The sequence below is a fragment of the Myxine glutinosa genome, chromosome 8 (assembly GCF_964187855.1).
Source record: "Myxine glutinosa chromosome 8, kmMyxGlut1.1, whole genome shotgun sequence".
NCBI lineage: Eukaryota > Metazoa > Chordata > Myxini > Myxiniformes > Myxinidae > Myxine > Myxine glutinosa.
Window position 1 is genome coordinate 30415510 of NC_136268.1, and position 12636 is coordinate 30428145.

The 12636-nt window shown below is 45.1% G+C and overlaps 1 protein-coding gene across 4 annotated transcripts in view; it reads right to left on the minus strand.

The window, feature by feature from the left end:
* The window catches only part of DGCR8 (DGCR8 microprocessor complex subunit), a 58620-nt gene extending 46077 nt beyond the window's left edge, over positions 1–12543 (minus strand). For 3 of the 4 annotated variants that reach the window (XM_068124196.2, XM_078783108.1, XM_068124195.2), the window contains exons 1-5: positions 12465–12543; positions 9196–10493; positions 7928–8141; positions 7272–7414; positions 1595–1666 (exon numbers count right to left, since the gene is read on the minus strand). In XM_068124196.2, coding sequence (XP_067980297.1) covers positions 1595–1666; positions 7272–7414; positions 7928–8141; positions 9196–10014 — 1248 coding nt within the window. In that variant the 5' untranslated portion in view covers positions 10015–10493; positions 12465–12543. The remainder of the gene's footprint in view (positions 1–1594; positions 1667–7271; positions 7415–7927; positions 8142–9195; positions 10494–12464) is intronic. The other variant, XM_068124198.2, reaches the window with a different exon arrangement.
* Positions 12544–12636: the final 93 nt, after the last annotated feature.

Here is a 12636-nt window from a genome sequence, read left to right on the forward strand (position 1 = left end):
TTGTTGTGGAAATGTCTTTGAGGGTGAATAATGCTTAGTATCGTGCAGTTTTATCCTTGGTGAATGTCATGGAGAAAGTGTGACGTAATCAATTGTGATATTAGAAAGGCATCGCTTATGTAATAAATTCGATGTCGTCTCCCCTTCCTAATGCGTCTAAAATCATCAACCCTTCTGACCACATTTTTAACGTCCTCGCCTCTGTAATCTGTCCTCAATGCTCTTTATGAGACTACTATGCAACAAAATTATGTGGAGAGGTCCTCCGCCTGTCAGAAAGAGACCCTCAGCCAATAGCGAGTGAGAGGGGAGAGGCACGACGCATCATGGGTGGCATACAGGGACGTGGCTATGAAGGCTGTGAAAATCACTTTTTTTCAAAACATTTGGACCCTCTCTACACAAAAAGCTGTTGTCAAACTTCCTGCCCAGGTTTTAAGAACAAGTGGATTTATTATTCAAAATGATCCTAAAACCCACTGAAACCATTGGAACCATAAAGTTGCAGTCGGGGTGCAGCAAACTTGAAAACTCAGGACTTTTCTAGATTTGGCTCATGGACTATTTATTTAAATTGAATTATATACTTGAACACTGTAAAGCGTGAATCACCCGTCACAATACTTCCAATAACCTCCAGTTTTGCAGTACTTCAATTTAAATAAAGGTTAAATGGGGGTGGTGTATAAGGGTGGTATTCAGGACTGCTTCAACAGCACTAAAGTTCCAGACTTTTTTAACAATCATTATTTTATTAAAATTGAAGTACACTACTGTATATACTTATGCCTGGTGTTGGCTTAACGGTTAGGGTGCTGGCTTGGGATTCTAGGGTCCCAAGTTCAAATCCCATTCGGTCGTTGAGTTAACGCCAGGTGGGGTTGACTCAGCCTGTCATCCTTCTGAGGTCGGCAAAATGGTTAAGTAACAAAATGGCCACCAGTCTGCCATCTTGGACCTGATTGCAAAAAAAACGATGTACATATGCAAGCCATCATTAATTTATCTGTGTGCCAAGTTTGAACAACATCGGCAAATGCATGTCCGAGAAATTATTGAGGAAGTGTTCAACATTGGGTTTTGTTTTGTTTTTTACAACTAAAATGGCCGCTGGTCGGCCATCTTTGATTGCACTGTGAAAAAAGATGATGTGCATATGTATACCATCATGTTTTGTCTTTGTGCCAAGTATGAACAAAATCGGTCCATACATCTCCGAGATATGATTGCGGACACATGGACAAGACCCAATCCATAAGCCCCTGTTTTGGACTAAGCCCAACGGGGGCTAATAACGAGTCCCGGAACTTCAGAGCACATAGACGAGGCACTAAATGGATAAAATTGTTAGTCTTGACAAGTCTAGGCATCCTAGCTTCCCAAAAATAATGTAGCCTCATCCCTAATAACAGGTAAACATAGATTCCAAATAAAGACAAAACTGGCCAAGTGTCACTTTTGCTCTAGGCCTACACTTTGCTATATTTCTACATTTCCTAAAATTCTCTTCCCCTCTGACAAATTATTTATCCAATGCTGCTCCCAGTGCTCTCCCTTAACCTAAATCTTCAAAGTCCAATCCACCCAGCTCTACCGTCTCAAAATGCTGCTCCTTAGCCCGCTGGTAGTGCAGGCAGGGAATCGCGGCAAGAGGTGGTTCGTGTTTCTGTGGTACAAAAAGAAAAGGAAAGAACAATCAAGTCTCAGAATAGGAAAATGATTATGAGCAAAAGAAACCGAATTTTTATTGCACTTTGAACACTTATTTTACCAAGAACAATAAGCAGCCATGAGCAGTGTGTCGGTGCAAGCACTTTCAGGGAAAACTCACGAAAGTGCTGAGGGGTATTACCGCAAAATGGTAGATGTGATAGACCATGTAGAGTCATTCCAGCCACTTGTAGACCAAGTTATAGTGTCATGGCCGATGGGGTTAGATGCAGCCCTGTCCCCTTGGGACGTTATATTACAAGCTGATGCACGAGTCTCATATAGTGCTGTATGAAGGTTGTTCTGTGACCAAAATCTTCACCTGGGCTTTTGCCTTAGAGAATGAATGAATGATCGTTTTAAGGCCATTTTCAGCGCTAGAGCAGGGGTTAGCCTTGCGGGCCCCATGACAATCATGGTTCCCTGTTTGAGGCAATGTTTTTATGGCTGGATGCCCTTCCTGACGCCAACCCTTAGTTGCCTCTTACGATGCGCAGGGATACGGTGTACCTATTCTAAATCGGGGTACACACCGTGATCATTCATCCCAGCAAGCTGGTACTCAATTTGCCGACCTCGGAAGGATGACAGGCTGAGTCAACCCCCCTGATGTTAATTTAGCAATTGACCGGGATTCGGACCCAGGACCCTAGGATCCCAAGCCGGCACCCTAACCGCTAAGCCAACACCAGACTTGGACCAAAATAAACATCCAATTTACCCCACCTCTAATCTTCATGTTTTGGGTTGTTCACACAATAACTTCCTATTCCGGTGTAGTGCATCATGCAGCATACAATCTTTGGAAGATAAATTAGCCAGTCCTTCTGCGTTTGTAAATTCCGATTCCTGGAGTATGCTTTCGGGCAATTTAAAATAGTAGAAACACCTGCTCACTATGGAAGGGTTACCTCTATACTGCGTGCACGCGCACACGCACGCACAATGTGCTCTTGGCATTATGTTGTTGTGGGTGGGACTATCGATATTAACATGATAAGGCACATCTAAGTAACAGTTTACCTGTGTTTACCCACACGGCATTACTCTGGAACAGCTCACCTGCATCCTGCTTTCCCCTCTATCCCAACATACTACAATTTAAGAAGAATGTCAATAGATTCCTCCTTTGTGTGTAATATCTATACTTTCCTTTGTGTAGCCCCCACCTCGAGTGGCCTCAAAGGCTTTGTGGTGGGCGATATCGCATAAAAAGTAATAATTATTTAAAAAACAAAAGCAAACTAGAACTGCCACTTTAAAACTGCTGGCAGTGATGACCGGTTTATTCGCACCCACTTTTGATACAACCCCACTTTTCATACAACCCCACTTTTCATACAACCCCACTTTCATTGGACATGCTTTGACACAACCCCCTTGGATACAACCCCGACACACACACACACACACACACACACACACACACACACACACACACACACACACACACACACACACACACACACACACACACACACACACACACACACACACACACACACACCCCCTACCCCCTCCCACACACACACCCCTCCCCCCACACGCACACCCCTCCAAACACACACACATCCCTCCCCCCCCCCACACACACACACACACAACCCCCCCCCCCCCCACACCCCACAACCCCCCCCCCCCACACACACAACCCCCCCCCCCCCACACCCCCCCTCCCCACACACACACACACACACACACACACACACACACACACACACACACACACACACACACACACACACACACCTACCCCCACCCACACACACACACACACCAACCCCCCCCCCCCCCCCCACCTACACACACACACCCCTCCACCCCCACCTACACACACACACCCCTCCACCCCCACACACACACACACATCCCCCCTACACACACACACACACACACACACACACACACACACACACCCCACCCCCAACACACACACACACATATCCACCCACACACACCCCTCCACACACATACACACATATCCAACCCCCCTCCTCCACACGCACACCCAAACCCCCCCCCCCCCCCCCACCTACACACACACATCCCTCCACCCCCACACACACACACACATCCCCCCTACACACACACACACACACACACACCCCACCCCCAACACACACACACACATATCCACCCACACCCCTCCCCCCACACGCACACCCCTCCGAACACACACACATCCCTCCCCCCCCACACACACACACACATCCCCCCCCCCCCAACCCACACACACACACACACACACACACACACACAGACATCCACACACACGCACATCCACACACACACACAAACACACACACATCCCCCCCACCCCATCCATTTTAAAAAATATTTTCGTTTAATTAACGATATCTGCCACCCGTGGAAGAACGTCCTGCCGTGGCATGACGTCTTCCGTGGCCCGTGCCGTATGTCAGCGGAGAACGAAGTATCCCATCGATCGAACTTGGTCAAATTTTTCATGATTGTCACCAAATTTGTTGTGGTATTTTGTTAACTCATCCGAGGCAATACGACAATCGAAATCCGATTTGAAATCGGAGCCAAATTGACGCGGCAAGGTCTGCCTGCACGCATGGATATTTTACCTGTGGAAGATTCACTTTGGAAATGCGACCCATTTAAAATGTTAGATTTTGGATAACTTCGTCATTTTAAATCGGATTTCCACAAAATAAAGGTCACCATTGCTTGCAGATACCTCTCTTTCTCCTTAAAATTGAAGACAGGATGAACTTCAGAGCGAGAAATAAGCCGAGGCGGCGGAGAGTTTTACAATGTTATTTTCCAATGTAAATGACAATATCGTGTAGTTTTATGAAAATTCATCAGAATTTGCCCAGATTTGTTGCATTCGAATGTTAACACCCTCCAGCGACTGCCAAATCCGAAGACAATTTAATTTCGAGCTACCCTTAGCTCGTGAGGTGGTTATATCACATGGGCTGGTCAAAAAAAGATGTTGTGGTGCTTCTTCTTCAGGCAATAACAACTTCTAGTTTCCAGACCGTACATCCAATCATCTTGAGATTTTGCACACTTGTTACTCTTCATGACTTCTACTAGAGTATGAAGTTTCACGTCGATCAATAAAGCGATTCAAGAGATATCCATTTAAAAAACAAAAATTCGTTTAATTAACGATATCTGCCAAACCACGTGACCTATCGCAAATTCTAAAATGACATTTTAGTAGACTGACATGCTGAACAGATCTGTGAAGTTTCTCCTCAATTGGATCAAAAATGAGGGAGGAGCTAGGTTTTAAAGGTTCATGCTTTAAACCGTCATAACTCTGAAACCATGTGTCGGATGACGTCGCCCTCGCTGACTTTGTTCGTCACGGGTATGCGATTATGCCTGCAAAGTTTGGCCTCGATCTGTTCAGCCGTTGCAGAGAAAAATGGGTTTTCGTGTTTTCACGAAAACCAATATGGCGGCCGAACCACGTGACCTGCGACGTCATAATTACCATTAAAATATTCTACAGACCGAGTCCCTCCTATGGTGAAAATTTTATCTCAATCGGCCCTATTATTGCAGAGAAAATGTTTTTTAAAGGAAATTAAAACTTAAAATGGCAATAGCACTGGGAGACGTGGCCTGGAAGGACAAAATGGTGTGTTTCTTCTTCTTTCAACAATAAAGACTTATAGCTTCGAGACGGTACATCCAATCATCTTGAAATTTTGCACACTTGTTCCCCTTGATGAGAGCGACATTGCATTAAAAATTCAAGTCGATCCATGCAGTGGTTCAAGAGTTACAAGCTTTTTAAAATTTAACTTCCATTATTTATTGCGGCCAAACCATGTGACTTATCAAAACGTCTCAAGTAACGATGAAACATCCCCCCATGAGGAACATTTGTGTAAAGTTTCCACTCGATATCTCCACAAATTATGGAGGTGATTCCATTTCTAGTTTGAGCTTTAAAACGTCATAACTCTGAAACCATGTGTCGGATGACGTCGTGCTCGCTGACTTTTTTGTTCGTCATGGGTATGCGAATACGCATGCCAAGCTTGGGCTCGATCTGTTCAGCCGTTGCGGAGAAAAAGGGTTTTTTGTGTTTTTTCACGGAAAACAAGATGGCGGCCGAACCATGTGACGTATGACTTCGAAATTTTTTGCATTCTGAGTTTTTTTTAACTAAACATCTGGGAAAAAAATCCCATTTTCGGGGGAGAAAATTTTTTGTTTGACGAATTCTTACCTCTTAACGTTAGCATTTTTAATATACTCGATACACATGTCTTTTGTTCCCATTGAAGAGTTCTTTAGAATGAGCCATTCCTCAAATTTTTCCATTGAGTCGTTGCGGAGATACAGAGGGGAAAAGTTGAATTTGTTTTACAAGATGGCGCCCACACCACGTGACCTATGATGTCATAGTTAGCATGAGAAAATTCTCGGAGCCGAGACGATCATTTGATGAAAATTTGCTGTCAATCCGACCAGCGGTTGCTGAGAACATTAATTATGAAGTTTTCGGAGGTGCAAAATAGGGCGGAAGAATAATAAGAAAAACTCTAGCAGTAATAATAGGTTTCTCTCCATTTCATGGAGAGTAAACCTAATTAAACATAACCAGCTTTGAAAAACAGAAAGAGCTGACTCAGCCTCTGGCAACGTGTAACTTGTAATCCACAATCTTTGCTGTGATGTCTGTTGTTTTCATTATACTATTATACAAATGCAGAATTGGCGTATTTTAGAATGATTTGTAATACTTCCAGGAGTTAGATTTTTTTTTTTTTTGCAGTATTCAGTTTTCAGGTCATTCTGTCCGGCGGATTGCATTAGCACGCGTGATAATTGACCCACATCTATGTCTGGTTTTCTCACGATCATTCCTCACTTTCACGTAAATGTAAAATCATAAGGTTGGGGGTGGCATCCCAGCTTAGAAGAGGGTTCCCATGCACACTCTGAGGAAAAATCTCACCACGTTTCACCACATGTCATCACACAAACAGACAAACAAATAGACACATTTCAGCACATTCCCCCTATCCACCCTCCTCCCTCCCTCCCTCTCCGTACCCCACATCTATGGTGACTATAGTTTTTATTATACTATAAACACAGGAGAATCGACGTATCGTAGAATGAGCCGGGACTTCTAATATACTCTCCCACCGGAAGAGGGGCTACATGATACACATTCACAGATCATTTCCTTGTCATCCCGTCCCATGCTCTGGCGACTGAAAAAACCAAACCACACCAACGCAGGATTGAGAGACAAAATAGTGGGAGAAGTGGAGAAATAAGGGATGTGGGAAAGAATGGGGGTTAGGGAGGACACAGAGGGTGAACAAGATGGATACATCCAGAAACTTTCAATCACAGAAGTGGAAACTCCAAGAGGTGGGCTTGGGAGGTTTAATGGGGGTAGAAAAGATCATGGTTGTGAATACGAGTTGGTGGTGATATAGTTGATGGAAATAAAAAGCTTCCAAATACAGATATACTTTTGCCGCAGAATAATTTGCAAATTATATTAATGAAAATTATAGCATTAATGGAATCCGACAGACTGCGTTAGCCACCCGTATGCTGCCGGCACCCAGGAAGTATGGGCGGGACCACGTGACAACACGGCTCTCGCGATGCAGATACACAGGAACTCCGGTGTTGTGCACTGCGGATATCCAGCCATCAGGCAACGGTTCAGCTGGGGGACGTCCCCATGCTAGAAACAAGGAAATAACAGCAAGGTGGAGAGAGTTTATGTGTGCAGCAGTAAGTACTAGAATTATGGACTTCATGGATGTCAGGGGGATTTTTTTTGAAGCTTGGGTAAAAAAAAAAAAAAAGAAGAAAGAAGGATGTAGGAAGGAAAAGGAAGATGGCCAGAGGTTAAAGTTGAAAGGACAAGACCATAAGAAGACATCAGTACTTCTACAAGGACATTAGTAGACAATGAACGAAGCACAGAACGGCATATCGAATTGCAACTCTAAGCACCACGAGTTCAGTGCTCACACAAGGAATGTCAAACTGTCCAACCAAAAAAAGAAGGGAAGCCAAGAGGGGAATACAACTAGAAGAAACAGAGAAAGGGAGAGGCGTTTCTGTACAAGGAACAGCTTCGAGGTTATTGAAAAAGTGGAGACTGGAGCGCACGATCGACTGGGAAGGAAACACGCAAGCAAGGATTTCGGGAGCAAAACAAGGTTATACAGGAGGAAGAAGAATCACAAACTTTTTAGAACAGTTTTGATCTTCGTTACAATGGGTTGAGCACATGATGTGTCTCCATTTTCCAATTCTTCTTCTCTATGACCCTCAACTCCTCCTTCTTCCTCGTCCTCCTCATTTCCACCATCTACCTCATCTTTTTGTAAAATTCCATCGGTGCGTTTCTTCTTTCTAGGAGGTGGAAGTAAATCTTCCATTTCTTCATCATAATCCAAATCCTAAATAAATAAAAACAGAAAAAGAACACTAACTCGCCATTAACCCCTCCAGGAAAGCAAGCAAGCAGATAAGACATGCATCTACTTATTACATATTCAAAATGTCAGCATTTTCAACCTTCGTCCTCCAGTGTGCGCAAGCATACAAATCATAACTTTTATCCACACTTATCCACACTAAGCCTGGTGTTGGCTTAGCGGTTAGGGTGCCGGCTTGGGATCCTAGGATCCTGGGTTCGAATCGCGGTCGATTGCTGAATTAACGCCAGGGGGGTTGACTCAGCCTGTCGTCCTTCCGAGGTCGGCAAATTGAGTACCAGTTTGCTGGGATGAATGATCCCGGTGTGTACCCCGATTTAGAATAGGTACACCGTATCCCTGCGCATCGTAAGAGCGTGACCAAGGGTTGGCGTCAAGAAGGGCATCCAGCCATAAAAACATTGCCTCAAACAGGGAACCATGATTGTCTTGGGGCCCGCAAGGCTAACCCCCGCTCTAGTGGGGAAAATGGCCTTAAAACGATCATTCATTCATTCATTCATTCATGCAGTATTGTCTTTATACAGTTATTGATGGCAAATGGTGGTGCGGTTCATCACAAGAGCTTCAACTTTGGTCGATTCCTCTTTAGGCCTTTGAAACCATGAGAGAAAAGGAATGAAAAAAAAGGGATGCATCAATGTTTATGATTCATTCAATCAGAGAATGAATGATTCATTCAATTCACGGGATTTTTTAAGGAGATTCTTCACCATCGAGTGACGAGGCCAAAAAAGATGTATAGCACGATATCTCAAAAAGTTACGGACGGATTCCTACAAAACTTTGTGGACAAGTTGGGTAATTGACAAGAACAAGCCGATTAGATATTGGTTCAGGTCCGGATGCAGATCCGGCCTATCGGCGGGATACAAGACGTAAACTGTTCATCCTGGTGGAGGTATGCGCTCCACTGAGGGTCATGCTTGTTCTAAATAGCCGTTAAGCCCAGCAACGAGAAAAAGAAAAACACTACAATTATAAAAGTTAATCAAAATGACAAAACATAAATTACCTCAAAATCTTCACAATCCTTCGCACTCCCAACAGACTCCATTACATCCTGATGGACTCCATCTTGGTTTGTCATTGGGCAATCTCTATATACTCCCTCAGCAGAAACTTCATCCAAAACTGCAAATTCCATTTCATGATCTTCATCATCATTATTTTCTCCAGAATGGCCCTCCTCACAACCTTCATTGCATTCTTCCCCCTCATCATCATCTGGAATATCGTGCTTGTTCTCAGCCTCAATATCCATATTTCCATCTCCAGATTCTTGACTTCCAAGCAAATGTACTTGTCTTCCAGTAATTACTGAACTCCCAACCGCCGTCTCACCTCTCTCAGGTCCACCTCGCCCCGCAAACTTCACACGTATGCAGAGATCCCGCAGAGCGCAGACGTCAGGAGCGAAGCGGGGGGTTAAGGGTGCATGTCTCCCTGTTCCTGGTGTTCTTTCAGCTTTGCTAGACGACTGCGAATCCAAGAATTCATTTGGCTGCATAGTGACGTTTGGCAAGGCCTGAGTGGTGCGAGTGAGTGTCCCGTCGCCCCCCGAACCAGGGACCAGAGCGCCAGCCCCACTGGTCACTGATGAGGAGGACGGCGGGGATGAAATTAAGCGGGGTGGTGACGGTGCATGGATGCAATGTTGAAACAGTGGGGGCAGTTGTAGGGTAGGGGAGACCGGAGGATCAGCAGCAGTGGTCCCTAATGGGGGTGATGGAGGGGGTGAAAATGGAGGCAAAGGTGGCGGTGGGGACAGTGAGGGGGTTTCCGGGAGTGGAGGAAGCGGTGGGATGGGGCAATCATTTGGCCCATCAGTCATTTTACAGCTTTGGTAAATTTAAAGACCGCGCTGAATGAAGACACCTCTGTAAGAGTGAGAGAGCGTTAAAAGAAATGCAGGTTGGTAAGATAGGATAGCGTAACTACACCAAAACCAGGGATGAATGCGAGCGTATTGGTGTTGCCAGGCAGTGCTGTTCACGTGGCTTTTTTCAGTCACGGAGGCAGCACAGCGAAAGCAAGCTGCCTCCACCGTCCGAAAACAGCTACGGTCCCAGCTGAGCTCCAAATAGGGGAAGAGGGATAATGGGAGCTAATTAGGGAGCACAGTAAGAGTAGGAAAAAAAAAAACAGATTATAATAAAGCGCAAGATGTGACGACAAAAGAAAACACAGATTGGGAAGAGAAAAACTGTGATCCGTTCTAGCTCGTTCTCTTGTTCCGTTGCAGTGTCCAAGTGAATGTTTTGCCTTTTCTTCGTGAGCTTGGGCTTATTGTAACTTTTTGTGATTTCTGGCCTACGAAGGGGAAAAAAATTGGGGGAAAAAAACAAGCAAACCACAATTAACGACATATAACATTACAGCGGAGGTTACCCATTTATGAAGTTGCTTGTTTGTCTCCCTTTTGAAGCTCAGACACACCACGACAGATCACCAATGAGTGGTAAGATGATGGAAAAATCAAATATCTGTAGATTACTTAACAGCAGTAGAATATCACCACAACCACACGCCACAATCACATGACATGCAGCACAATCACACGACATGCACCACAATCACATGACATGCATGCATGCATGCATCACAACCACACACCATGCACCACAATCACACGACATGCACCACAACCACACACCATGCACCACAACCACACGACACACGCCATGCACCACAACCACACGCCATGCACCACAACCACAATCCACGCACCACAATCACATGACACGCACCACAATCACACGACACGCACCACAATCACACGACACGCACCACAATCACACGACACGCACCACAATCACACGACACGCACCACAATCACACGACACGCACCACAATCACACGACACGCACCACAACCACACGACACGCACCACAACCACACGACACGCACCACAACCACACGACACGCACAACCACACGACACGTACCACAACCACACGACACGTACCACAACCACATTACACGTATCACAACCACACTACACGCACCACAACCACACGACACGCACCACAACCACCACCACAACCACCACAACCACACGACATGCATCACAACCACACGACATGCATCACAACCAGGCGACATGCATCACAGCCACACGACATGCACCTCAACCACACGACATGCACCTCAACCACACGACATGCACCTCAACCACACGACATGCATCTCAACCACACGACATGCATCTCAACCACACGACATGCATCTCAACCACACGACATGCACCTCAACCACATGCACCTCAACCACATGCACCTCAACCACACGACATGCACAACAACACGACATGCATCACAACCACACGACATGCATCACAACCACACGATATGCATCACAACCACACGACAAAAATCACAACCACACGACATGCACCACAACCACACGACATGCACCACAACCACACATGCACCACAACCACACGACATGCACCACAACCACACGACATGCACCACAACCACACGACATGCATCACAGTCAATCACAACCACACGACATGCATCACAGTCAATCACAACCACACGACATGCATCACAACCACACGACATGCATCACAACCACACGACATGCATCACAACCACACGACATGCATCACAACCACACGACATGCATCACAACCACACGACATGCATCACAACCACACGACATGCATCACAACCACACGACATGCATCACAACCACACGACATGCATCACAACCACACGACATGCATCACAACCACACGACATGCATCACAACCACACGACAAAAATCACAACCACGACAAAAATCACAACCACACCACAAAAATCACAACCACACGACAAAAATCACAACCACACGACATGCATCACAACCACACGACATGATTCAGTATACAGAAGGGAAAAAAAACAAAAAAAAAAACACGACATGCATCACAACAACACGACACGCATCACAACCACACGACACGCATCACAACCACACGACACGCATCACAACCACACGACACGCATCACAACCACACGACATACACCCCAACCAAATTTCGGAAAGCAAACAAATAATATCATCCATCAAAACAGTTTCTTTATCCAACAACATTATAACAGACCAACTTGACAAATGAAGGTAAGATTAATGAACACAGCGCAATCTCCTTATTTAGTTGCACTTCGAAATCCGCCAAAATATTCCAAATAGAAATATACAAACAAACCAGTGACCATAAAGTACACTATTTATTTATTTATGTATTAAACCATAATAATGATAATGAATCAATGATGAAAATCCACCTCACCTTAGCGGCTACTTAACTGGGCCGCGATTTCGTGCTTCTTCTTTGGCTATAGGAACAGCCAGAAGAAATTGGCAGTATTCTTCTTCTTCTTTTTTTGCGTTGAAAGCAAGTTTTCAGAGCCGCGAGGCTCTATATACACCACCCAACGACACCATTCCGCAGGACCTGTCTG